At 52.0% G+C, this 26,196-nt stretch overlaps 2 protein-coding genes across 2 annotated transcripts in view; one reads left to right on the top strand and one right to left on the bottom strand.

The window, feature by feature from the left end:
* Positions 1–6,695, bottom strand: part of DNAAF8 (dynein axonemal assembly factor 8) — a 103,517-nt gene extending 96,822 nt beyond the window's left edge. The window contains exons 1-4 of the mRNA XM_077186946.1: positions 6,010–6,695; positions 4,841–5,000; positions 1,573–1,686; positions 427–912 (exon numbers count right to left, since the gene is read on the bottom strand). Of these exons, the coding sequence (XP_077043061.1) occupies positions 427–912; positions 1,573–1,686; positions 4,841–5,000; positions 6,010–6,023 (774 nt within the window). The 5' untranslated portion in view covers positions 6,024–6,695. The remainder of the gene's footprint in view (positions 1–426; positions 913–1,572; positions 1,687–4,840; positions 5,001–6,009) is intronic.
* A 339-nt stretch (positions 6,696–7,034) lies between these two features.
* ANKS3 (ankyrin repeat and sterile alpha motif domain containing 3) lies at positions 7,035–25,526 on the top strand. Its single transcript, XM_054643761.2, has 18 exons — positions 7,035–7,066; positions 11,801–11,901; positions 12,016–12,191; positions 13,560–13,758; positions 13,967–14,088; positions 14,837–14,918; positions 15,590–15,725; positions 16,036–16,194; positions 17,244–17,369; positions 17,802–17,920; positions 18,221–18,388; positions 18,827–18,951; positions 19,212–19,353; positions 19,872–20,044; positions 21,206–21,321; positions 22,225–22,308; positions 22,742–22,837; positions 23,061–25,526. Exons 3-17 carry the CDS (start codon positions 12,022–12,024, stop codon positions 22,822–22,824), a joined length of 2,004 nt encoding a protein of 667 aa, XP_054499736.2. The 5' UTR covers positions 7,035–7,066; positions 11,801–11,901; positions 12,016–12,021; the 3' UTR covers positions 22,825–22,837; positions 23,061–25,526.
* The last annotated feature ends 670 nt before the right edge of the window (positions 25,527–26,196 follow it).

Genomic DNA, 26,196 nt, shown 5'->3' with positions numbered 1-26,196 from the left:
AAACTGAACTCCTTGAACTGGGAAACCCTGGGAAATCCAATGCTCTAGAGTATTTGGGGAGTATGTTACAAGATAAGTTTGGGCATTATTTCACAAAAATAAAATTTAAAATAGCAGCTTTGTGCTTAGGTTAAGTCCTTTCAGAGTAGTTGTGGCCTTGACTACTCACCTAATTTCCTTGTACCTTTTGTTTGTAGCAGTAATTTTTCCTATGTCTAAGTTGGTTATCTGCAGCAGCTTTTGCCATGGTTTGGACTTGCTCTGGGACAGCTTTTGGTACCTGTGTAGCACCCAGCCCTGTGGAGTGTCAAACTGGGACCTCAGCTGCTCACTGCAGTGGGGTTATGCAGGCACTGCACTGTGCCCCAGCCCACCTGCACATTATTATTTTATTTCTGATATATTTCTTTTATAAGGGCCACTTGCCTGCAGTGACAAATGGATCACTTCTCCAAGATGCTCAGCTGAGGAGGTTTCTGCCTTTGCAAATCTTCCTAGGCTGCTGTTGATGCCATGAGAGGGAGGCCTGACATCCTGCTTTGGGGATGGCTCCACAAGGATCTTGGACAGTATCTTTGTCTCTATCAGCTTTTTTCTCTCCTCTTTACTGTACAGCTCTTGCACACACACTGCTGTGTTAGGCCAGGAGTTTGCTCCTTCCTTGGCCTGTGTCCTGCCCATTTCTTTCTCCTCAAGGTGATCTGTGGAATCTGAGGGAGACTCTTCAAGAACAACTCTCTTTTGGCTTGGCATTTCTTCAGTCTGGCTGGCAGGTTCAGGAGCCTCATCTTTAATCATTTGTACATCTTCTTCTGCAATGATTTGGGCACCATCTGTTTTTTCCTGAAAGTCAAAACTTTCCAGGTCTTCGTTCCAGATCTCCCATGGAAGTCTTTCTGTCTCCTGGATTTGCTACAGGTAGAGAAAGCACAAACACAGAGAAAGTCAATCTCCCTGAGCTTTGGAAGAGGATAAAAAACCAAAACAGAGTAATTGGAAGGCAACAGCTCCAACTCAGACACCATATGGAAACAACCCACACCACATCCCTCATGGAAAACAGTGAGACTGTTTACTTTGCAAAAACTTTGATTTCAGGAACAGCTAAACATCCTTTAAATTACTTTTTCTTACATGTGCTCATTATTCCAACCCAAACCATACTGTGATTTCATGGATTTATCTTCACTGAGGGAACAATGTGATTATTTTATCCCAGAAAGCTGTTCAAAGAGTAAACTTCATACTTTTCCTCTTTCCTGCACTGTCCTAATTCATTTTCTGGACACATAAAATGATTGCACAGGAATTAGAGCACTAGAAAGAAAAACAGTAAAGGGACAATAAAAACTACCAAGAGATGGGACAAAAAAGGTCCAAAATCTCAAGAACAGAGAAAACTTTAAAGGGCCACTGTAAAAAGAGAAAAAAGGTTATATTTTCTAGTGAGAGGAAATACTGAGGACAAAACTTTTCCTGTTCAGACAAATAGGTGAGACATCAGCAGCTGCTCACACTGGGGACAGCCAGAAGAGAGGGGTGACAGGACAGCCCACACACAACAGTCCCAACCTGCTCCTGGGAGTCTTCCAGGGAAAACATCATCAGTTCCTCTGACAGGTCTGGAATTAAGTTGGGCAGGTCCCGCTGGAAGATGAAAAGCTCCTCATCACTCTCACAATCAGACTGCAAACAGAAAAAAACAGAGAAATTCAACAGGAGACTGCAATGCTCACTGATATTGGAATATCTGGTTTGCAGTGACAGCTCCCATGTTGGCACCTCTTGAAGTGCAGAGACAAGAAGTTTCCTTGCAGTCACACCTTTGCTAGACAGTCTGGTAACCCAAGAGTCACCAACCCCACATTTCAGCAAGCTCCAAATGTAAAAAACATGTAAAACATCAAATTCCCATGGAGGCTGATGACAAACATCCTGCTGAGAAAAGCAATGGAAAGTGTGGGAAGTTCTCTATCTCCCAAGTGATTCTCTGCACTGCCTCATTCACCAGCAGAGAGGCAGGAGCAGAGCTGCTCAATATTTACAAGAGCCTGGAGTGCCAGGACAAGGGGGAATGGGTTCCCACTGGCAGAGGGCAGGGCTGGATGGGATATTGGGAATTAGGAATTGTTCCCTGGGAGGGTGGGCAGGCCCTGGCACAGGGTGCCCAGAGCAGCTGGGGCTGCCCCTGGATCCCTGGCAGTGCCCAAGGCCAGGCTGGGCAGGGCTTGGAGCAGCCTGGGACAGTGGGAGGTGTCCCTGCCATGGCAGGGGTGGAACTCAATGAGCTTTGAGATCCCTCAGCCCAAATCATTCTGGGATTCTCAGGGACTGGAAAGGCAAGGCCTCACCAGGCAAAGCCCAGGCCCACAGCACCCATGAGGAACAAGCAGGACAGAGCAGGGGGAGCAACCAGCCTGAGGCACAGCTCCAGATCCTTGGGCAGTATTGGAGTGATGAGGCTGGGCAGAGATCAAGACTGAAAACTTTCAATTCACAGGTGAAAGTCTGGCTCAGGCAGGACCATAACTAGAAACCAAAACTCCCCTAGCATAGCCCAGAGAGGGAGTGAAGGGCCAGAGCTGAGCTTAAACAGAGATGCTGGAGCCCCAGGTGAGGCCAGGCAGGGCCATGAAGGCTTTTCATTGCCCTGATTCCTGTTCAGAATGCAAACAGCATCTGGGTTTGGTTGGGCAGCATTTAAATAGCTCTGAAAAATCCCTGTTTTAAACATCAGATATGCATTGGAGATGAATCCTTATGCATGGACACCAAAAGGAGATTAAGCACCTCCTCAGCAGTCAGGACACAGCTTTCCTGCTTGTCCCTTTGTTTTGCAAGTGTGCATTTTTGGGAATTCACACTGCAGAGAATCCTCTCTGGTGTCATTAACACAAACCCAACTGCAACAGAACATCTTTCCTCTTGATAAATTGCATTTCAGGGTAATGGGAGGGCCTCAGGGCATAAACCCTGTTTGTGAGTGCCATTTTTGGAGGTGGGAGCAGAGCACGTTCAGGTGACAGCTCTTGGATGCACAAATGGATCTTTCCCACTGGAAACTCCTCGGACAAAGGTGCAGCCCTGGAACTGCAGCCTCAGCAGGACAGGGATTACACAACCAGATCTTCTGAATGCAAATGAAGTGCCAGACAGATTGCCTCAGTTCCTTCTGCAGGAAATCTTTTCCATGTGGGATAGAAACAGAGAATTTGGAGATTGTAAAGAGTGAAAAAATTGTTCAGCATGATTTGGGGTTATTCAATGGTGTTTGGCACCAAAATCTGGAGATGCTCCTTTGGCTTAGCCTGGTTGTAATTTACTCAACAAGAAAACCTACAAATAATTTCAGTGTTGGGCCTTCATCTGTACTACAGAGACACATGTTAACAGGCAAGGGTTGTTGTAAATAATTAAAACAGTGTGGGTAGAGGGAACTCAGAACAGGGAGGGAATGTGGCTTGCCCAGCATGACAGTGACAGATCCAGGTGCAGAACCCAAGTCATGGAATCCCCATAAACATTTTATCCAGCAGCTCATACTGCTTTGGATAATTGATTAATAAGAAATAATAAATTGAAATTAAATAATAATTAATGAATATAAAAATTAAATAATAATAAAGAATAAATAAATACCCCCTGAAGGCATTTCTGGCTCTTTCACATCTCACAATCTCCCCTGTACCATTAATGGCTACAATAAGTTGGGATAAAATACATCCTTTCTGTGTTCAAAATGTTTTTCAACGATATACATGTTTGAAAATTAACACAATGTTCTGATTTGGACAAAATGCCACTAATAATCAAATCTTGAGACACATTACACCCTCATAAAAGTCGATGCCAGAGCATCTTGGACTAGAGAGGAGCACCAGAGCAATGCTGTCCTGTGAGCAGAGATTTCAGCAGCCAAGAACAGCCTGGCCCAGACCCAGCAAGTGAAAAACCTGCACCAGTGAACACTGCAAAACACCTCTCAGTCTCACACCTCATATGAAAAGGTTTCTGCAATTATGCTTCTTTGGCAGGTAAAAAGCACAAAAAAGCAACATGTCTTGTAGAGAACCAGCCTCAAGTACATAATAATCCATGATATCATAGAATACCAGCATGGTTTGGGCTGGGAAGGGACCTCAAAGCCCATCTTTTCCCAGCCCTGCCATGGCAGGGACACCTCCCACTGTCCCAGGCTGCTCCAAGCCCTGCCCAGCCTGGCCTTGGGCACTGCCAGGGATCCAGGGGCAGCCCCAGCTGCTCTGGGCACCCTGTGCCAGGGCCTGCCCACCCTCCCAGGGAACAATTCCTAATTCCCAATATCCCATCCAGCCCTGCCCTCTGGCACTGGGAGCCATTCCCTGTGTCCTGTCCCTCCATGCCTTGTCCCCAGTCCCTCTCCAGCTCTCCTGGAGCCTCTTTAGGCCCTGCAAGGCCACAATGAGATCACCCCAAAGCTTCTCCTCTCCAGGCTGAACAATCCCAGTTGTCTCAGCCTGGCTCCCAGCAGAGCTGCTCCATCCCTCTGATCATCCTGGAACCTCCTCTGGACTTGATCCAGCAGCTCCAAGTCTGTGCTGGGCCCCAGGGCTGGAGGCAGCTCTGCAGGTGGGGCAGAATCCAAAGAATACAGGGAGAGGAGGTAGCAATTACACTCTGATAATTAAGGATAATCCAGAGGGCTGTGGATTAACACACAGGGCTCTATAGTCAGGACAGACAGCCCACCCAGGATAGCACACCAGCCACCCCAAAATGCCTGATAAGGTCACCTGCTCTTGCTTTTGAGAGATTTTTTTCCATGATCCAGAGAGAAGAAAGGCAGAATTTCAGTGCTTACTGTGGAGGAGTCAGAGTCCAGGGATGGGAGCTGGTCCTTCACTGCAGCAAGGATGGATCCCCACTGGAATGTCCTGTCCCCCTGCACAGGAGCTGCAGGAGGCTCAGCTGCAAGTTCTGCATCCTCCCTTGGTGCTTCTGAGGCCATTGGGACAGCTTCCCTTCAAGCAGAGGAAAGATGAGCTTAAGGACACCTCTCCAAACATGAGATAACATCAGTGCAAAACAAGGACAAAGTGTGTGAGGAATTGCCAGCACTCCCAGCAGGAAATGTTTAAAATCTGCATTTTTGGAGCTATTCCTTTGCACCTGAGTTCAGAAAGGGCTGAGAGTTGTCTGCCCTACTCACCACACACACCCCAGGGCAGTTTGGCCCCTCATTTATAAAGAATTTTTTGGGATTTTTAGCCAGAGTGCTGTAACTGTGCCCTCTCCATGCATGTTCCCATGTTCTGCCTGCAGGGATGGGACAGGAACAGAGCAAAGGCAGCAAAGCTGACACCTCTGCTCTCAGCTGGATTGACTCCTCTTCCCAAATTCCCTCACATTCCCCTCCTCCCTACCCAAAGGACAGATAAAATGATCACAAAGCCATAGAATCTCATCATGGTTTGGGTTGGAATGGAGCTTAAAGTCTCTCTCCTACCCACCTGCCATGGGAAGAGAACCTTCCATGTGATTCATGTTTACTTTTGTTTTCACTGGATTTTTATTTTAAAAAATAGTTAAGAACAGACACATGCATGGATTTTGATCTCTCAAAGTGTTTCTAAATTGGATTCTTTCCTCCTGTTCCTTGATGTCCATGAGAAGTTGAGACAGCACAGTAGGAACTGCAGCTGAGCTAAGAGGTCAGATCATTCACCCTCAGAGAAAACCTTCACATTTTATGCTACAATCACATGGTTTTCTGGGCAGTCAAACATGAGAGTAAATGATTTCTGGTTCAGAGGTTTCACAGAATACCCAGGGCTGGAAGAGACCCACAAGGACCATGGGAGGTTGGTGACTGTGTGATTTTTACATGTGCTTATTATTCCAACCCAAACCATTCCGTGATTCCATGGACGTATGTTCATCGCTGAAGGAACAATGTGATTATTTTATCACATTTTTATTATTTTAAGTGTTGTTCAGGACTGAAATCACTGCTCAAGGGATCACACTGACACTGTTATCTGCATTGGCCAGGAACACTCCTCAGAATGTGAAGTTAAACTCAATTATCTCCCTGAGAAGTTTATAACTTGCAAATTGCCTCTGTAGATACTTTATAGGCCTCATCTATGATGTTTTTTTGGTGTGAGACAAACCCTGAATTTCACATAGATAAGAAAGAGGGAAATCCTCACAGCTGGAGCACTGTGCTCTGACACTGAGCAAAGCTTGCCAAGGGTCAGAAGAGCCCCATGGGGATAAAACAAAGTGCCTAGGATGGCTCCCTGTGCCAAATCCGAGATAAATATCCCAAGGTTATGGATGGACACTGGATCTGACTGGTCAGTCAGCTAATGCAGCATCCTCTGGGGGAGCAAGCAGCGCTCTGTGTCCAAAACAAACACTTGTTAGCAGTAGCGCTTTCTGGAGAGCTTGGGCACGGAGGTCGGATGCTGGACTTGATGATCGTGGAGGTCTTTTCCAGCCTTAACGACTCCATGACTCTGAGACTTGAAACCCTGAGCTTCTCCTTGTGACGAGAACTGACGTGTGCTGGGAAGGAGAGGCGGTGAGGATACCGCAATGGTGGGAGGCAGAGCTTGGCATTCCCGGTGGGAGCTCCGGGCCAGGGTCGGGGCTCGCTGAGGGGCCCCACTCACAGCCCCGCAATGGCGGCCGCGGGCGCACGCGCACCGTCCCCATGGCAACGCGGCTCCCGCTCCCGGCCCCGCCCCGCCCCCCTGCCCTCACTCACGGCGCCCACCGCCCCGCTGAGCGCCGGGCCGGGCCGGACGGCGGGCACAGAGAACCGGCAGCACCGGGACGAGCGCAGGGCCGGGGACAGCGCTGCGGGGCAGCGTCCTCGGGAGCTGCTCGCTACAACCGCCCGCGGCCAGCCCCAACCCCATTGGCTGCCCTTCGCCCCGCCCCTCACACGGGCTCCTCCCATTGGCTCGGCGCCGCGGGGGCTCTTGGGTGTTGTAGTCCGCGGCCCGTGAGGGCGGGGACGCTCCCGGCATACCTTGCGCGGGCGGGACTACTTCCGGCGGCGGCGCTCACCGGGGCGCAGGTGAGGGAGCTGCGGGGCTGGGACGGGACGGGACAGCGGTCGGGAGCAGCAGTAGGGGCGGCACTCACCTCTGGGGCTGGCCCCGGGCACTCCCCGTACTCGGTCTGCCCGTGGCCGCAGCGGTTCCTGCCCGCTCGCTGAAGTCTGCGATGCTGAGGCCGCGCTGCTGGCAGGGCCGCGAGGGAGGCAGGTGTGGGGATAACGGCCCCGGAGCCGTTCCGCTGTGCGATGTTCGGTAACAGGCGTGTGGCGGCTCCAGCCGCTCCGTTCGCCTCAGGTGCGTTGTTGTGTGACCGGAGCGAGCCCGGGCCGAGCCGTGCGGGTGCCGTGTCCGGCTGCCTTGGCGGGCACAGCCCCTGGCAGGGCACTGTGCTCCCTAATGTGGCTGCTCAAGTGCTTTTGTGCCTCTTACCTCGTTTTTCTGAGGTTGTTTGATGTGCTTTAATATGCCTGAGGGTGACAGGCTCGGGGTAGAATCACTCAGCTTGGAAAGGACCTTTAAGTGATTGAGTCCAAGCATTAAAAGATGAAGAGCTTGGTGTATTTTGTGTATTTTCAACAGATTTGGGTAGGATTGAACTCGTGTGTTGTGGATCCAGGAATGTTTTTTCACACCCACCTCATGAACCTGGTGTGGTTCCTGCAGCTGTGATTTGTGCTAGCTGAGGATGATACGCTGCAAAAATGAGATGTTCTGATTCCTGTTGTGGCTGAGCTGGTAACAATTGCACTTAAAAAGAAATGCAGCGAGGCTTTTTTTACTCCCTCTGATAAGCTGTTGTTGGTTTAGTGGAAATAGAGCGGAAGGGGAGTGTGTTCCTGCTCTGCTCTGCCCTGGTGGGGCCTCACCTCGAGTCCTGAGGGCAACCACAATATCAGAAGGACCTAAAGCTGTTGGAGAGTGTCCAGAGGAGGGAGCTGGGCATGGGGAAGGGTCTGAGGAGCAGCTGAGGGCACTTGGATTGTTCAGCTGGAGAAGGAGACTGAGGGCAGAGCTCAGGGGGGGCTGCAGCTCCTCCCCAGGGCAGCTCTGATCTCTGGGACAGGGACAGGGAATGGCTGGAGCTGGGCCAGGGCAGGTCAGGCTGGATTTTGGGAAAGGTTCATCCCCAGAGGGTGCTGGCACTGCCCAGGCTCCCCAGGGAATGGGCACAGCCCCGAGGCTGCCAGAGCTCCAGGAGAGCTTGGACAATGCCCAGGCACAGGGTGGGAGTGTTGGGGGGTCTGTGCAGGGCCTGGGGTGGGACTGAGTGATCCTGGGGGTCCCTCCCCACTCAGGATATTCCATGTCTCTCTCTTGTCAGTTTACTGGCTCAGTTGGAACCCCCAGCAGCCTCCACACTTGTGGTGTCCTGGGTGTCCCTATTTTGGGACAGAAGGACACGTGTGGATGTCACCTGTGCTTGTGGCAGAGGATGTGAGAGAGTGACTTGGGCAGAGCCTGGAGCTGAGCAGTGCCTGCTGAGGGTGATTAACAGGCAGTGCTGCCTTTGCTCTGTGCTGGGGGCTGGTTGCTTCTCAAATCACCTCCCATTTATTGTAGTATGGCTCTAAAGTGCTTTTTGTGTCAGTTTTCATACTAAATTTATTTTTTCTCTGCCCTGGATTTAGTTTGAGATTTGCTCCAACTAAATCCAGGGCAGTGTGGGGTTTGCTGCCCCAGCACTGCGGAGCTCTGACCCTGACAAATAGCTGAGTGCTGATGGATTCAATTTAATAAAAATAACAACAGCAGCCTCACAGGTGACATGGCTTGACCCCACCTGGTTACCAAGTACCAGGCTGCTGCTTTTCCCTGCTCCATCCCACTGGGATGGGGAGGAGAATCAGAAAAGAAAATAAAAAACCTCATGGCTTGAGGTAAGAACAATTTAATTATTGAAGCAAGGTAAAACATAATGATAATAACAATTATCATGAGAAAATAATCCCAAAAGAAACTCAAAAGCAACATGATTCCTCAGCACCTGCTGATTCCCATTCCATGGCCCAGCTGTGATTGGCCTCTCCCAGCTCCCATACTGAGAGTACATGAATTCCATGCTCTGTGGAATGGAATACCCCTCTGCCAGGTTGGGTCAGCCTCCCCAGCTTCATGGGCACCTCCTTGCTAGCAGAGCATGGGAAGTTCAAAGTCCTTGGTGTAGGGTAAGCACTGGATAACAGCAACCAAAGCATCAGTGTGTTATCAGCACTCTCCTCATCCTGAATCCAAAAGCAGCCTGTGCCAGCTGCTGGCAGGACAAGGAACTCTCTCCCAGCTGAAAGCAGAGCTGAGGGAGGCCTCTAACAAATGTGAACTTGTCACTATGTCCCAAAGCAGGGGAACAGCCTGTCAGTGTTCAGGAGGTCTTTGGCAAATTTATTCTTGGTAGCCCAGTGTCCCTCAGTACTCTCATGTTTACTTTTGCAGGGGTTTTTGTGGGCTTTATCTAAAATGTTCTGTGCAATGACTTGAGCTTCTTAGGTTCTGCTCTGGCTGCCCCTGCATCCCTGGCAGTGTCCAGGGCCAGGTTGGACAGGACTTGGAGCAACCTGGGATAGTGGAAGGGTCCCTGCCCATGGCAGGGGGTGGAACTGGATGGGCTTTGAGGTCCCTTCCAACCCAAACCATCCTGGTATTCCATGATATGATGGATTATTGTGTATTGGATGCTCGTGTCACATGTCCCCTCCAGGCTCCTCCTCTTTGCACCAGACAACCCCAATTTTGTTTCATTCAGGGCTTGTCATTTCAGTCCTGAGGGTTCTGATCACTCTTGTTGTCCTGGAGGTTGTGAGCAGCTGTCCTCAGGTGCCTGCAGAGCTGACAACCTGCTAAAGTTCAGTGTGAGGGGAAATCTCAGAGCTTTAAAAAGTAAAAAGCAAATTTGTAGGCAGAGCACAGGGGGGGTGTAGGAGGCTGAAGGTCCTGGGTGTTCTGTCCTGTGACTGTGGATCACCTCACCAAGGCTGCATTGGTAACTTGTACCTGAGAGTGGCTGATTCTGACAAAGACCAAACACCTGAGTGGTTTGTAATTAATGTGCCCACTTAACAAAGAGGGTAGAGAACAATGAGCTTCACTTGCACCTCAACGTGCTTCTACAAACTGCCCTGGATTCTACCTCCTTTCACTGCCTTTTGGCCTCCCTGGGGCAGCTTTAATCTGTTTTAGTGGGACACTCCTACTTTCCCCCTTATGATCCACTTCAGTCCACTTAGCTCTCCCTGTGTTTTGATTGTGAGGTGTTCAGGCCCTTCCCTTATTCCTGCCTGAGGCCTCTGGGTTGCCCAGTGCACTACAAATTGCTGCTGTCAGGCAAAGTAGGTCCTTGTGCAGATATTTCTAAAGGGAAATAATTTCTTACCAGCTGATGGAATACAATAGATGGTGCTTTTGTAGTCTTAACAAGCTGAGGATGAAGGAGGGGAACAAAAGGAGGGTGGGAGAGAAAGGATCCAGGTGGGGACTGAAGAGGTAGGAATGAAAGGAGTTTTCTTTATATAGTACAAGAAAAGGGGCTGGTGCTTGCAAGGTAAAGACTCCCAGTTGCTCAGAAAACAGGAGTATGGTCTTGAAATGTTACAGCTGAGGGAATCTGAGGAGCAGCTGCTGCTGAAAAACCTGTTCCTGCTCTCTTCTATTCCTCATTTGGCATTTGCCTGACCCCAGAATGAATCCAAGGAGTTAAATTGGTAAGAAGTTACCAGGAAGAAGAAGGACTTCATGTTGGCTTAACTTATGCAGAGGGACCAGGCAAACCCCAGGAGTGCTGTATGGTGGGCAGGGAGATTACAGAGAGGGAAAATTCCCATGGGATTACCTGGAGCAAGCTGCCCAGAGAGGCTGTGGATCTCCTTCCCTGGAGATATTCAGATATTCCACCTGGACACAGCCCTGTGCAATGTGCTCAGAGGACCCTGCCTGAGCAGGGAGGTTGGGTGAGGTGACACCCAGTGCTGCCTTGCAACCAAACCACTCGGGATCCTGTGTCCTGGAGCTGCAGCTGAAGCCCTCAGCTGCTGGATGCAGCTGTGCTGAGCAGTGAATCCTGGAATCACTGATGTGCTGAGCAGCTCTTCATGGAGTGCCAGACAAGAATGCTCTCCTGTGAGAGGTTCAAATGATTCCTCTGCAGCTGCTCCCTAAGGCTGGGCCTGGGATAAACCTTTCAGGCAGTCCTGGAGTGGAGGAGCTCTGTAATTAAGATGTGTCTGCAGGAGTGGGGGTGTGCTCGGATAATGAATGGGTAGGTGTGCTGCTGCTCCCTGTGTTTCAGCATTTCCAGGATTCACTGAGATGGGGCTGGCTGCCTCTGAAGGGCTGAAACAATAACTGGTAGAAACAATCTGCTTACAACCTGGTGACAGTGGAGGGTGCACCCTCTTCAGGTGACAGAGTGGTTTTGGGAGCAGTGGGCAGTTGTCATTATTAATGACCGTGTCTTAATTTAATCAGGACCATCCTGTAATGCAAGACAGATGGACAAGACCAGGAATGTCTGAGACATGAATTCTTAATTCTCTCCCTGCATTATAAAACATTCAGAGCAAGAATTGCATCCTTTTGTAAAACACTAAGCCTACCTTGAGGTCTTAAATAGATGTTTAGTCTTCTCTTGTCGAGGTTATTCAAAGCTGCCTTAGGCATGTTTGGATTAGGCAGGCAGGAAATAAAGCCACTGCTTCTGCAATCTTAAAATGAGATTTGAAAACTGTAGGCTTTAGCATTATTGCCTTTTATTTTTCCAGTGTATTGGAATCCCAGAGTTTTCTACAGCAAGAGAAAACTTCCAATAAAATCTTCTCAGCAGCAATTATTGTTTTGGGTTGAGGAGTCAATCAAAGTTGAGGTAAGAATTTGAAGCCCCACACCTCACCTTCCAAGCCTGTGGCAGCGTGGAGCTGTAACTGTATGGAAAACAGGGATCAGCAGCTGAGTGCTGTGCTCTGCTTTGGCTCCTCAGGGCAGGATGTCGGAGCTGAGCGACGAGGCCAGCGAGTCGGAGCTGCTGAGCCGCAGCCTGTCCATGTGGCACGGGGTGGGGCCCGTGCTGTGCCGCGAGGAGCTGGACGTGCCCCTGGACCTGCACACGGCCTCCTCCGTCGGCCAGTACCAAGTGGTGCAGGAGTGCATCCAGCGGTGAGAGGGGCTGGGCTGGGCATGGCACAGCCACTGCCACCTGCTGCAGGTGTGCTTGGCACTGATGGCACGGCCCCTGCCACCTGCTGCAGGTGTGCTTGGCACCGATGGCAGGGCCGGTGCCACCTGCTGCAGGTGTGCTTGGCAGCAATGGCACAGCCGGTGCCACCTGCTGCGGGTGTGCTTGGCACCGGTGGCAGGGCCGGTGCCACCTGCTGCAGGTGTGCTTGGCACCGATGGCAGGGCCGGTGCCACCTGCTGCAGGTGTGCTTGGCACCAATGGCAGGGCCGGTGCCACCTGCTGCGGGTGTGCTTGGCACCGATGGCAGGGCCGGTGCCACCTGCTGCGGGTGTGCTTGGCACCGATGGCACAGCCGGTGCCACCTGCTGCGGGTGTGCTTGGCACCGGTGGCAGGGCCGGTGCCACCTGCTGCAGGTGTGCTTGGCACCGATGGCAGGGCCGGTGCCACCTGCTGCAGGTGTGCTTGGCAGCAATGGCACAGCCGGTGCCACCTGCTGCGGGTGTGCTTGGCACCGGTGGCAGGGCCGGTGCCACCTGCTGCAGGTGTGCTTGGCACCGATGGCAGGGCCGGTGCCACCTGCTGCAGGTGTGCTTGGCACTGATGGCACGGCCCCTGCCACCTGCTGCAGGTGTGCTTGGCACCGATGGCAGGGCCGGTGCCACCTGCTGCAGGTGTGCTTGGCAGCAATGGCACAGCCGGTGCCACCTGCTGCGGGTGTGCTTGGCACCGGTGGCAGGGCCGGTGCCACCTGCTGCAGGTGTGCTTGGCACCGATGGCAGGGCCGGTGCCACCTGCTGCAGGTGTGCTTGGCACCAATGGCAGGGCCGGTGCCACCTGCTGCGGGTGTGCTTGGCACCGATGGCAGGGCCGGTGCCACCTGCTGCGGGTGTGCTTGGCACCGATGGCAGGGCCAGTGCCACCTGCTGCGGGTGTGCTTGGCACCGATGGCAGGGCCGGTGCCACCTGCTGCAGGTGTGCTTGGCACCGATGGCAGGGCCGGTGCCACCTGCTGCGGGTGTGCTTGGCACCAATGCCTCACTGGTTGGGGCAACAGGGGCACATCACTGGGGCTCCCAAAGGGTTCTTGGCACAGTTTCCAGGGGCAAATCTGCTGATAAAATTGACCTCCTGAGTGTTTTAGTAGGGGGTGGAATGAGGTGGTCTTTAAGGTCCCTTCTACCCCAAAGCATTCTGTGATCCTGCAGTCTGGGGGAGGTTGTGCTGGAGCTGGTAGCAATTCCCATGCAGGCTTCAGTGCTAGATGATAACAAGAGTTTGCAGAAGCCAGCTGTGGTTCACAGCTCCAGCACAGCAGTTCGTGTGATTTCTTTCCTCTGTTCCTTAGTGGAGACCTGGATTTGAACCAGAGGAACTGTGGGGGCTGGACCCCACTCATGTATGCTTCCTACATTGGCCATGACAACATCGTGCACCTGCTGCTGGAAGCGGGAGTGAACGTGAACATCCCCACCCCAGAAGGGCAGACTCCCCTCATGCTGGCCTCCAGCTGTGGCAATGAGAGTGTGGCTTACTTCCTTCTACAGGTGTGTATCCCATGAACACAGGTGCAGCCACAGCAGGTGGTGTAAATGCTCAGGGTGGGATTATCCACAAGCTGCCACTGTGTTCTGGTGTGAGGTCTGCTTTGTGGTGGGATTGAATTTAAACTCCTGGTGTCCCAGCATAAAAGGGCATTGGCTGAAAGCCTGAGCAGAGCAGATGCAGTAAGGAATATTGTGTGTTCTCTTGCAGCAAGGGGCAGAGCTGGAGATGAAGGACATCCATGGCTGGACTGCCTTGTTCCACTGCACCAGCGCTGGGCATCAGCAGATGGTCAAGTTCTTACTGGAGAATGGGGCAAATGCCAACTGCAAGTAAGGAGGAATCTGTCATTTCATGTGGGAATCCTTAAAATCAGAGAGTTTTGGGAAAGCTATAAAAGGCAGGCCTCAGAAACAATAGAAGTATGATTAGAGTTCCATGTACATAGACTCCTGGCTGGCAATAATTTCACTGTCATTTGTCATTCAGTATGAAAGCAACAGGTGGCAGCTGAACACACTCCAACAGACACCTGCTTTTGTCTTCCCCCTGTACCTCAGGATGTGGCACAGCTAATACAGGGACAGGTGACCTGCAGACTGAATTGAAGTCTGCCCATGTTGTCACTGTTTATTAAATTAGATTTACTGCTTGTTTAATTATCAGCTGAACACTGACACCTTCTGAACTCAAGTGCACTTCATAAGTCTTTTTATTGATTTTTTTTTTTATATACTCAGAGTTCAGGTTGGTTTTTGAAGTGTGCCCTGCATTCCTATGCCTTGGGACCAGCACACATTTATGCACATGGAATTGCCTGAGGGCAACAAGAGATTCTTACTTCATTAGCTCCTGCAAGTGATTTGGGCTCTTAAAGGCAGATGTGCAGCTGGAAGAGTAATCTGTTGCTGTGCAGCCAGTTTAAGAGCACTGAATCTCTACAGGGAATCAATCCTACAACAGGACAGCCAGTACATCATGGAGTCTGTGATCAGCAAAGGTTGAGGGGTGGAAATGCTCTGTTAGAGAATGGCAAAGCATGAGCTGTTATACCTGTCCATGTGTGTGTTCTCTCCCCAGGGAGCCAGTGTATGGATACACTCCTCTGATGGAAGCAGCTGCTTCTGGCCATGAGATAATTGTTCAGTACCTTCTCAATCATGTAAGTGTCCTGACAGTTCTCTGGGTAGCTGAAAGTCTGGTTCCAGCCCTCAGAGGAACTACCACAGATTTGACACCGTGCTTTTTGTTGACAGTGTTATGTTTGCTCCTTGATGACAGTCACCTCTGAAGTCCCAGACTTTCAGGACTGTTTTCAAAGTATCTGCTGTCTGCAAGCTGATACCATGAATTTACACTGGCCTTGTAGGAATAGGAGTGAGGTCTGACTGTCCAAATGTAACTGAATAATGACTGAATTAGGAAACAACTGAAGCTGTAATTTTTCTATTGTGTTTACAGGCTTGCATGCTCAGGCTACTGGACATCTGCATCCAAAAGCTCATGAGCATGCAGGGCTCTTACACAGTTTGGTTTAAATCCCATTTGACTGGTCCAGCTTACTGCCAGAAGGAGGCAGCAATGCAAAACACTTCAGATCAAACAAACCTGTTCCCAGTGGCAGTGCACAAGAGCCCTGGGCTATTTGGCATTCAGGAATTGGAGATAACTAGAAAGGCATTCAGGGTATTAGTGCAGCTTGAGCTGTCTGTCAAAGGTGAGCCTGTATTGCTGCTGGAGGAGCTAAGACAATTTTGGTGGTTTTTTGATATAAATATATATTTTTTACACTGCCCTCTGCCATGTGCACTTAACCAGGTGTTTTTTCTGCAGGGAGTGAAGGCAGATGTCAGAGATAACACTGGAGCCACAGCACGGACCCTGGCCATGAAGTATGGCCACACCAAGATTGTGGGGCTGATAGATTTGCATGCAGCCCCAGTGCCCAAGGTCTTCTGCAGGGGTCCAGGTAACAGATGTTTGACCTTTTTCATTTTAAGATGAACCTGAAGTGAGATGTTTGATAGTCTGGAAGTATGTTATACTGGGTAGATGGGGTAGTGCTACCTGGTCTATCCTGGGAATTCCAGCATTTCTGAGGATGAAAGAGGCATGAATCCAACAACTCTTGTCTGCTGGCCCTTTCTGATCTAGGTTAGCTGTTCCACCCTCACTCTTTAACATTTCTCTTTTTCTTTCCACTGCACTTATAGGACCAGTAGCAAGTAAAACAGGCAAATGACTTCCTGTGCTATTAACAACCTCTGTTTGAACTACAGGCAACTATGAGGAGCTGAGTTCTTCAGATGAATCATGTTCTGCTCCCCAGAGACAGAGACCTGCACGTAGGACCAAGGGTCCCAGCATCCATGAAGGGCCCCAGGCCTTGGCCAAGATCACAGCAATTGGCCTTGGGGGAAGGAAGCAGTCTTGCTATGGTGAGGAGAGTTGGGAGCCTGAGGGACAGTCCCCTGAGACCTCAAATGCACTGCAGCTGTTCCTGCTGTCTGTTTTTGATTTGCTGGGATTCATTTGGGGTTCATACAGGACAAAGATAGCTTTGTATGAAGGTGTTCACTGTCCAGTGTCTGGGTTAGAAAGAAAATCCCCTGAACGCTCTTGTCAAGGCTGGATATTGATGAGTGGGATACTTTTCTGGTCTCACCTCAACTGCTGTTCCCCTGACTCTTGAGAACAGTTCAGTTTCCCTTTTTAGGCAGGCTCAAAAGTTTGAGACCCCTTCTGAAGCTGATGACAGGGAGGTGCTCACAGTGGTCGAGAAATCATTGATCATAAGAGTGAGCTTGTGAGTTTTGCCTTCCCTGATGCTTGAAATTCTTCTAAAAATGAAATTGCAAAACCTTTGCAATAGACCAAGAGAAAGATGATCCCAGTTAGGCATCCTGATGCAGTGCTAGGAGGTTTATTTTACTGTCATAGGTATTTCTCAGACTGGTTGCTTGGAATAACCAAGATTATGGACTTGGAAGCATGTTCAAAGCTCAGTTCATTCTCTTAAACACAAGTCTGTGTTATCCCCCAGGCTGTATTGGAATGACTCTGTCAGCTTAAATGCCAGTGGGATTCTCCTGGTGTTTTAGCACAGCTGCAGGGGTGTTGGTTCTGCAGGGTGTGCAGGGCTGCTCTCCTAAGCAGCTCTTTCTCTCCTTTCTAATTTGAATATAACAAGGTGAGGGAGTGCTGGAAGCTGCTGTTTAAGGTACATCTCTGCTATAAGGTGTTTTCTCTGACTTTCTTTCAATGTAAGCATGTAAATGAAGTTCATGTGCTGTGGGGTCATGTGAGGGAGCTGCAGGAACCTGCTTTTATCAGGTGCTCTCTGTGCTTTTTAGAATGAAACTTGTCAGTTGCGAGCACAGTCTCTCCTTTTGGTTATTTTCAGATCCAGAAGTGGTTACATTTTCTGCAGGAGCCTCCCTGACTAGCTTGCATCCTAATCTCTGTTCTCCCTTCCTGTTGCACACAGAGCAGGTGCCCCCTCAGGGCTACGTCACCTTCAGCAACGATGGCAGCTGTGTGCCAGGTGTCATCCGGCACAGGGACGTCACCTCCCCCATCAACGACCTGGACGTGGACAGCAGCAGCAGCAGGGGTAAGTCACTGTCTGAGAAATGCAGTGCACACCTGGCTGGGAGGCCAGGCCTTGGCTTCCTGTCCCACTGAGATGCTGAGATTGGAATGTCTCTCCTGAGGGAAGGCTGGGATGGTTTAGCTACACAAGATAAAGCTCAGTGTGGTAATTACATCAGTTTGTACAAATAGTCTGAAGGGGGGTGAGAAGAAGACAGAGTATGGCTGTTTCCAGAAGTGTCTCTGGTGGCAAACAGACTTGGGAAAGATGGGTGCTGGGGATCAGATGTGAAATCTGCCTCAGGGTCATCTTGTGTGCTGAGTGTTGCACATGAAGCCTTGTTCTGAATCTCACCTTCCTTTACACCTCCCGAAGGTTTTGCTGGTAATTGTGTAACTAAACCAGAATGTAACGAAGTTGTACTTCACTATTTTTTTTCCTGTTCCTTTCCAGAGGATAGTGCTTTGTCCAGCAACAGCTTGGGAACCATCAGGAGCAGCAGCAGCAGCAGCAGTGAATACCTGATTAGAGTCCCAGGAGTCAGCAGTGAAGGCTCCTTGGAAAGCAATGAGGTAGATTTACTTTTCTTTGCCTTCAGCTTGGGCAGTGCTTTCACCCATGGGAGACTCTACTGCCATGGGAGCCTGTAGGACCAGGATGGGTGAGGAAAGGCTCTTCCAGGGACAGGAAAACCAAGGAAGGGGAAGAGGTTGGAGGTCACTCACAGCTCACATGGGTCAAGGCAGCTCTGGGGCTGCAGTACAAAAGGGCCTTTAGGTCTTGAAGGAGCCTGCACTTGTCAGCCCCCCCTGATCCTGCCATCTCTGCACAATCATCCTTTCCATTCTGTGGGTGGTTTTTTTCTTTTCCAGGACTCTGACCACACCAACAGCCCCCCGAGTCGGAAACAAGCCAAGAGCTTTAAGGGCAAGACCCGCTACAGCAACAGTGACAGCCAGTGGAGCCAGTGCCTGGGGAGGGCTGGGGGCTGCTGCCAGCACCTGGTCCTTCCTGAGCCCCCGGCCTACACAGGGCCCCAGGTAAGCACAGATCTGTCCTGCAGGCTCTGTCACTGTGCCAGGGGTGGGAGGCTTTTCCACGGTTACCAAAACACTTTGTGGTCCAAACTTAAATGCTTGTGAAACAGCAATTTCTTGTAGAGGAGCTGTTTGCTGAGATGTTGCTGTTGCTGGGAGTGGTTTCCTAGACCCTTCAGGCCTGTGGGTCTGTCAGACTTGGCAGTGGGGTGGGCTGGGGTAGCTGATTCTGTGTCATTCTGCTCTGCACTTGTTAGAAGAGATGTGGCTGCAGCAGAGGCCAGTCCTGGTGTGTGACTGTGGAACCATGAGAAGTTGTGGTTGCTGCTGGAACCCAGAAAGGTGTTACAACAGCAAGAGGAAGCAAATATTTATAATTAGGAGGAATGGTGATGCTTTTGTTGAGAGGGTGTAACTAAGTTTCTTTTGCCTGGACTGCAGGACCTGGCAACATTCCTTGAGGAGATTGGGTGCCTGAAATACCTGCAAGTGTTTGAGGAGCAAGATGTGGATCTCCGGATCTTCCTGACCCTCACAGAGAGTGACCTGAAGGAAATAGGCATCACGTGAGTGTCTGTCCTGTCCTGTCTGTCCCAGCTTCCCCCTACAAACCACATCCAGCCTGGTCAGGAATGTGTAGCTGGGGAGTGCTGCTCTCTCCTGGCTGCCTCCCACACTTTAACATCCCCGTATCCTCAGCTGTAACACGCTCCTGCTTCTGGAGGCACCTTTAAGAGACCAGGACACTGCAGAGGTGCTCATGGTGCCCTGTTGTGCTCAGGGACAGGGGGTGCAGGGCTTGACCCGTGTTGGTTCCATCCCCCAGGCTGTTTGGCCCCAAGAGGAAGATGACCTCGGCCATCGCGCGCTGGCACAGCAGCGCCCGCCCGCCCAGCGACGCACTGGAGTTGGCCTACGCCGACCGGCTGGAGGCGGAGATGCAGGAATTGGCCATCCAGCTGCACAAGGTGAGGCTGCTGCCAGCTCCTCAGGACCCTACGCCCTGCAGGGAGCCATCAGTGCTGTGGTTTTGTTGTGCCTCTGGTGGTTTTTCCTTCACCTCAAGCCACAACTTAGAGTGGACACGCTTGGTGTACAAACAGCACAAGTAGAACTTACCCACTCCTCATCCTTGGTGCTGCTTTGTCTGTTTCCCATCCAACTGATAACTGTAGGAGCCAGGGGCAGGAATCAAATTCCTACTCTTTCCCAGCAGTGTCATTTTTATGGTGCAGTCATCGGTGAACAGACTTGTGTTGTTTTGGGAAATTTGGACTCATAAGTAACTTTGTAAACAGAGAGGAAGGGGGAATTGTAACTGTGGGGCTGGGCTTAGTGTGGAGAGAACCTATACTCACTGTACAAGCTTCATCCAGCTTCCTTTCCCACTGGAAAGGAACATTCTGGCTGCCTAAGACATTAAAATAGCAGTGACTTGAGAGATGCTCAGTGCCCCCTGCTTGATCCCCAGTGTGCTTTTCTGCAGAGGTGTGAAGAGGTGCAGGTGATGAAGGGCCAGGTGTGCCAGGAGCAGAAGCTGCGTGCAGTGGCTGAGAGCTGTTTGATGGAGCGGGATGAGACCTGGAATGCCATCCAGTGCCAGCTCAGAGACGCTCAGGCCATCACCACGGATGCTGGAGTCCTGCTGGATCAGATCAAGTAAGTCATTCCCAGGAAGTGACACTGACACTGCTGGGAAATGGGATTTGGGGCCATATTGGCAGCCTTACAGGTGATGCTCAGGGTAAGGCAGGAGAGCTTACCTGGCACCTGAACACATTTGGATCCTGCCTGACTTTCCCCAGTGAAAAGCCACAGCCATGGGAGCACATGTGGAGTTTTGGTCAGATGCTTGAGCTGGAAGTGGCCTTTTTGGGGGTGCTGGGTTCTCCTCTTTCAAATAGAAGGAACCAAGAGGCTGAGGCTGTGCCTACCCAGGGTAAGACTTGGTGACCAGGACCTTTTTGAATACAAAAAGGAGTTTTTACCCTGTACCCTGGCAAAGGATGTGCAGTAACTTGCAAGTGAAGAATATTTTTCTTGCAACTCTGTGACAACTGGCAGAATAATCTAACTAACCTCCTGACACTCCTTTTACTGCTTTTGTGGTGCTTTTCTCTGGGCCCCAGTTGGACTTGACTCATTGTATCACTGACCTTGTTCTGACCAGTGATACAATAGGGACATCCCTGAAAGTGGAATAAATCCTGCTGCTTATGGATCCTAGCCCAACTGAGTGTGGTCTGCTGGCTTCCAAGCCAGGGTGAGCTGAAGTTGGATCCAGTAGCTCAGCAGAGCAATATTCCCACTGCAAGGGGCAGAGCCTGGCCTGTCCCCCTGACTGAGGAGCTGAGGCTGCTATAGAAGGGTCCTGCTCTGAACATCAACTGCTTGAATTGGTGGGATGGTGATGACAGCCTGAGAACCTGGGTGCCCCTCATGCCTCTCCTGAGGTCATTTCCTTTGCCCATTAGAAACCTTGAATTGGGCCTCATTCTCCCACAGACCAACACAGCCCCTGGCTTGGGCTTCCTGCTGCTCACCCCAGCCCCTCCTTGTCTTGTCCCCCCACAGCTCCTCTGTGCAGAGCTGGCTGTGGCTGCAGATGGGGAGCAGTGGCTGGGAGCTGAGCAGTGCCAGCACCCCAGGCTTGGGCTGAGGCACCACTTCCTCCTCGCAGGAAGCAGCAAGGAGCAGGTTGTACCCCAGGGCCTTAGAGGCGCTGCCCGGGCACCCCGTGCAGGTACTGCAGGCTGTAGGACGTGCAGTGGCACTGCCAGCTGTCCCTGTCCCGCTGATGGCCTGGGTGTGCTTTGGCAGGAGCTGCCAGGCAGAGCTGTCGTCCCGGCTGGCCCCGGAGCGGGCGGGCGAGGGAGCGCCGGACACGCGGGAGCAGCACGGCACCGGCGAGAGCGAGCGGCCCGGGGAGCGCCCAGGTGAGCCCAGGGCAAAGCCCTGCTTGCCTTTCCTTGCTGGAATTTGGGAATGCATGAGCAGCCAGGCTCTTAGAGTGAGTTGAGTTCTTGTTCTCAGGGTATTTGGAGTGGAACTTGCAGAGTTTCTCAGTAAGGATGCTGAGAAAAGGCCACTTCCAGTTTTGGGGTCTGGCAGGCATTCGTGACTCAAAATGCAGAGGTGTAACACAGGCCCCAGTGACAGCCCTGCTTCAGGGACCTGTGGCTGCACCTCGGGTTTGTTACCACCCTGTGCACTGGAGCAGGGTCTGAACCAGAAGGGGTGGTTGGTTCCCTAACCCAGTTGTGGGGATTTTGCTGTTGGATCCATGGGACAACCTCTGTGGCTGGGCAGGCCTGACCCAGCAGCTCCTTATCCCTAGGAGCTGGTAAATAATCCCTGGAAGTGCTCAAGGCCAGGTTGAAGGGAACTTGGAGCAACCTGGTCTAGTGAAAGATGTCCCTATCCATGGCAGGGGGTGGAATGGGATGGGCTTTATGGTCCCTTCCAACCTAAATCATTCCATGATTCTGGGACTCTCTTATCTTGCTGCCTGTGACATGTTCCTTGTGACCTGTTCTTTGCTCCTGTCTTAGAAGTGAGACAAGCAGAGATCCTGTCCATTGATTTCTGTCCATTACACTTAATCTCTTTGAGATTCTCTTAATAAACAACCCAGGCAGTCTAAAAACGTAAATTCCTAAGTGGTAGAATTGGCAGAAAACCCCTCAGTTTGGCACAGGCAGCTCCAGCTCTCTTCCTATGTGATTCAGAAGCCCTAACTGGAATCCCTTTGGCTGGGGGTGCTTCCCTGCAACACCAATCTGTTGCGTGCTGTGTCCCAGAGAGCTGCAGATGGATTAACTGTGTCCCTGTCCTTGCAGTGCTGGAAGGGTGGCCGCCTTCCCTGAAATCCCTGAGCTTGCCTGAGCTGTCAGCTGTGCTGGAGGAGTGTGTGGGAGAGATGGGTAAGCTGGGAAGGACTCTGGGCATGTGGAGGGGCTGTTGTGCTGTGGAAGGCATGGCTGGGTGGGGTTTGGTAGTTTGGAGTTGTTGTTAGGAGAATCCCTGCTCGTTCAGGGAAGTCTCCAGGCTCTGGAGTTGGTGCTGTTCTTGCTGCAGATCTTGGGCTCTCCATCATCCCCTGGTGGCAGGTCCAGGTTGGGAGGTGGGGGGTGGTCCCTGCATCTCCTGCTCAGTGATGAGAGCTGCTGGGGAAGTGGCTCCCTAATCCTGTGTCCTGTTCTCCTGGTGACAGGAAATTGTCCCAGCAGCTTGCAGACAGTAGAGACACCCCTGTTCTCAGAGCAGGAGCAGCACAGCAGTGGCTGAGAGCAGCCTGTTCTTTCCTGCTTCCTGGCCCCTTCCTAATGCTCCTTTTTCCCTTTGGTTTGTCCTCAGGAAAAGCTCTGCAGACTGTGACTCAAAACCTCCAAAGGCTCCAAGCCCTGGGGCAGAGCGGGCAGAGCTGGCCAAAGCCATAACTGAGCCAGGAGGGTGAGTGGGAACAAACAGCTGCCCTGCCCTGTCCCAGGCTGTGGCACCGAGGGGACACCGTCCCTCACTGCCATGTGCCCAGAGCTCGCTCGGAGCCCACACACCAGGGCTGCACTCTCATCCTTGGCTGCCCTCTGCTTGCTTCTCCCTTTGGAAAACCTGTAGCCCCCTTGTCCCAGTGTCCCAGCAGACAGTGACTGTCCCTTTCTCCTGGTGGCTGCAGGAATTCTGACGTCGGGTGACCGTTCCACCCGGAAGCTGAGTGTGCCTGGGAGAGGGAGCACGGGGCTCTGCCAAGGGCCACCGCAGCCTGCAGGGCACCGAGGAGGCCATGGCCACCAGAGAACACAGCTGGGAGGACGAGGGACAGCAGAGGACAACAACCAGCTGCTCTTGGGGCCTGACTCAAGGCTCCCAGGACCTTTGTTTGAAAGGTTTAGGTTTGGAGGAGAAGCTCCAAGCCTAGAAGTTTTGTCTGCCTTAAGCTTTGTGCGGCCCTTGTTGTTCAGGTCTGGGTGGTGGTAGAAAGGTGACAGTTGCACACAGCAATCAATTCATTATCCTTTCCTGTATTCCAAGCTCCCCAGGGCCTCTGAAACGTGTCCCTGGCTCCTCCTGTGCCATGGGGATTGGCCCAGAGAATGGATCTGAGGCCATAAAAAAGGCAGTTTGTTGTGGAGGGGTGAAGGGAGTGGAGTTTGTGATGTTTGGCTCTTTGAGCTGCAGTGGAGCTTAAACTGCAGCCCTGTTCCTAGTTGGAATGTCTGCTCTACTGCCACCCCAGATCTGGGCTTCAAAGCCTGTTCCTCCAACCAGCCCACTTTGGTTCACTTTGGGTTCTTGCTCTCCTCAGGGCTGGGTGTGATCACGTTGGTGGTTTAGGAATGGCATTCACTGAAACACTCCCAACTCACCTACTCCCCCTCCTCACCTCCTCTCCCCTGGGGTGGGATGGAGAGGAGAACTGGAGGCACAAAAGTTGAATATCACTGGTAGAAATAAAAGCATTTTACTGGAAACAGCACTGAGATAAGGAACAGTAACAGTAATAACAAAAGTGTACAGGAGAGGTCCTGGTCCTGCAGAAATGAACCCTGTCCTGGCCAGAAGCAGGACATCACTGTTACTCCATCCCCAAGAACTTGGCTTTGTGGTCAGTGCTCTATGGCAGAGGTCATTGGCCTGGTGTGCCAAGATCCCAGCAAGGCAGGGATCCCTTGGAAAGACAGGAGAGAGAGAAGGGAGAGCTGGGACTGCTGAGCTTCCCCTGCCTCTGGCAAGCAGGGAAGTGCCCAGGCAGCAGAGCAGGAACAGGAATAGGTCTGTGCCCCATGGGAGTGGGCAAAGGAACCACAGCCCAGACAGAGCTGTGGTGCCAGGCTTTGCTCCTCACCTCTGCCTGCCTTTGATGTGCAGGCTTTAGTGCTGGGAAAGAGTTCTGCCAGAGCATTTGTGGGTGGGCATTGCCAAGGCCAGGCCTGTCCCTGGGAGGGGGTGAGGGTGCCAGGGACTTTGGTGTAGAGTGGTTTCCAATCACTCTGTGTTCCCATTTATTCCTGAATCCTCTAAGGGGGAAAAACACAACAATCAAAATCTGAAGTCTATGAGTGATGACCTTGGTGAATCACGATAAGTCCCTTTGGGAGGAGGATGGAACTGTGTGTTCCTTCTGCTATTTGGACTTTGGGCACAGATCCCAAATATAAAAATCCATCCAGCTCCATCTTCTGATGAGCTGCCTGAGTCCCTTCAGGCAGGGGTGACAACTGGCCTGCCTGCAGAGTCTGTGCTTCCTGGCCCCAGGCAGGTATGGCCCTCTCAGCTGTGCCCCCATGTGCCTGGCAGTGTCCCCCCCTCTGTGTGCTGCTTCCTGCCCATGCTGACCTCCCACCCCCAGCACAGGGCACTGTTTTTTCATCTTGAGCAAACACCATGGAGCATGTGGGCACTGAGTGCCAGCTGCAGGGTGAGGCTGCAGAAGCTTCACCCTGAGGAGTTTGGATGAGGGGGATGGAATTGTCCTCATGCAGCACCCCTAGAAACTCCTCAGAGGGCTGAGGCTGTGCTGGGAGGGGTGTTCAGGGTTTGTCTCTCAGTCCCTGTGACTGGGGAGTTCCAGGCTCTCTCCCTGGCCTTGGTGGTGCCTCTGGCTGCAGTAATATGGGGGTGTTAGTGCTGTTTCCCTTGTACTCAAGGCAAACCCCCCCCCCAAAAAAAAACTCCTAAGGGAAAAGCCCTGGCTCAGCAGTGCCCTCAGCATGGGGGGCTGTGCAGAACAGTGGCTGGAAGGTGACTAGAGGGATTTGGGGCTTGCTTTGCTAAGTCTGAGGCTGGAATCAAGGAGGTTTGGGGCATTAACAGGATCTATCCAATAGATGAGAATGCCTGGGGAAAGGAGGGAGATGTGGCAGTGTGTGTGTGTGAAGGAAAAAGGCCCCAAACAGGTGCTGCAGGTGTAAAGGCTTCAACAAAGGGGTGTGAGAGCACCCAAGGGCCCAGCAGGGAGGGGATCCTTGACAATAGAACATCCCTGAGGAGGCAATTCCTTAACTGCAGGATGTGAAGCAGCATTCCTTGCAGCTAGGGTGGCTGTGCAGGCAGCAGGAGTCTGGTGCTACCCTAAGGTGAGCTGTCCATGGAAAAACAGCATTTGCTGATTTGGATAAATGAATAAAAGCTGAGAAGCCTGTGTGTGGTGTGTGGGTATCTCTGGGGAATCCTGAATAAGTTCCTGATTTGTTATTGCAGGGCACTCAGGAATGCACACAGGCTTTTCCAGCCATCTCTGCCAGGAGGCTGCAGGCTCAGGGGGCTGGGGCTGCCTGAGCCCTGAGAGCCCAGCCCTGCCTGCCTGGGCCATGTGGGAATCCAGAGGAGCCACTGAGATACTCCAAGCCAAGGGCTGGAGCCAGGCTCAGGGAGCTGCCTCCTCTGCTCACCTGGAGAGGAGAAGGCTCCAGGGACACCTCAGAGCCCCTTGCGGGGCCTAAAGGGGCTCCAGGAGAGCTGGAGAGGGACTGGGGACAAGGCATGGAGGGACAGGACACAGGGAATGGCTCCCAGTGCCAGAGGGCAGGGCTGGATGGGATATTGGGAATTAGGAATTGTTCCCTGGGAGGGTGGGCAGGCCCTGGCACAGGGTGCCCGGAGCAGCTGGGGCTGCCCCTGGATCCCTGGCAGTGCCCAAGGCCAGGCTGGACAGGGCTTGGAGCAGCCTGGGACAGTGGGAGGTGTCCCTGCCATGGCAGGGGTGGGATGGGCTGGGCTTTAAGGCTCTTTCCCCCCACCCCCGAGTCCATTCTGAGATTCAGCTCTCTGTGCCCACCAGTCCCTTCCCTCCCCTGCAGCAGACAGAAGCA

The sequence above is a fragment of the Agelaius phoeniceus genome, chromosome 16 (assembly GCF_051311805.1).
Source record: "Agelaius phoeniceus isolate bAgePho1 chromosome 16, bAgePho1.hap1, whole genome shotgun sequence".
Lineage (NCBI taxonomy): Eukaryota > Metazoa > Chordata > Aves > Passeriformes > Icteridae > Agelaius > Agelaius phoeniceus.
This window is presented reverse-complemented; position numbering and strand designations above follow the sequence as displayed.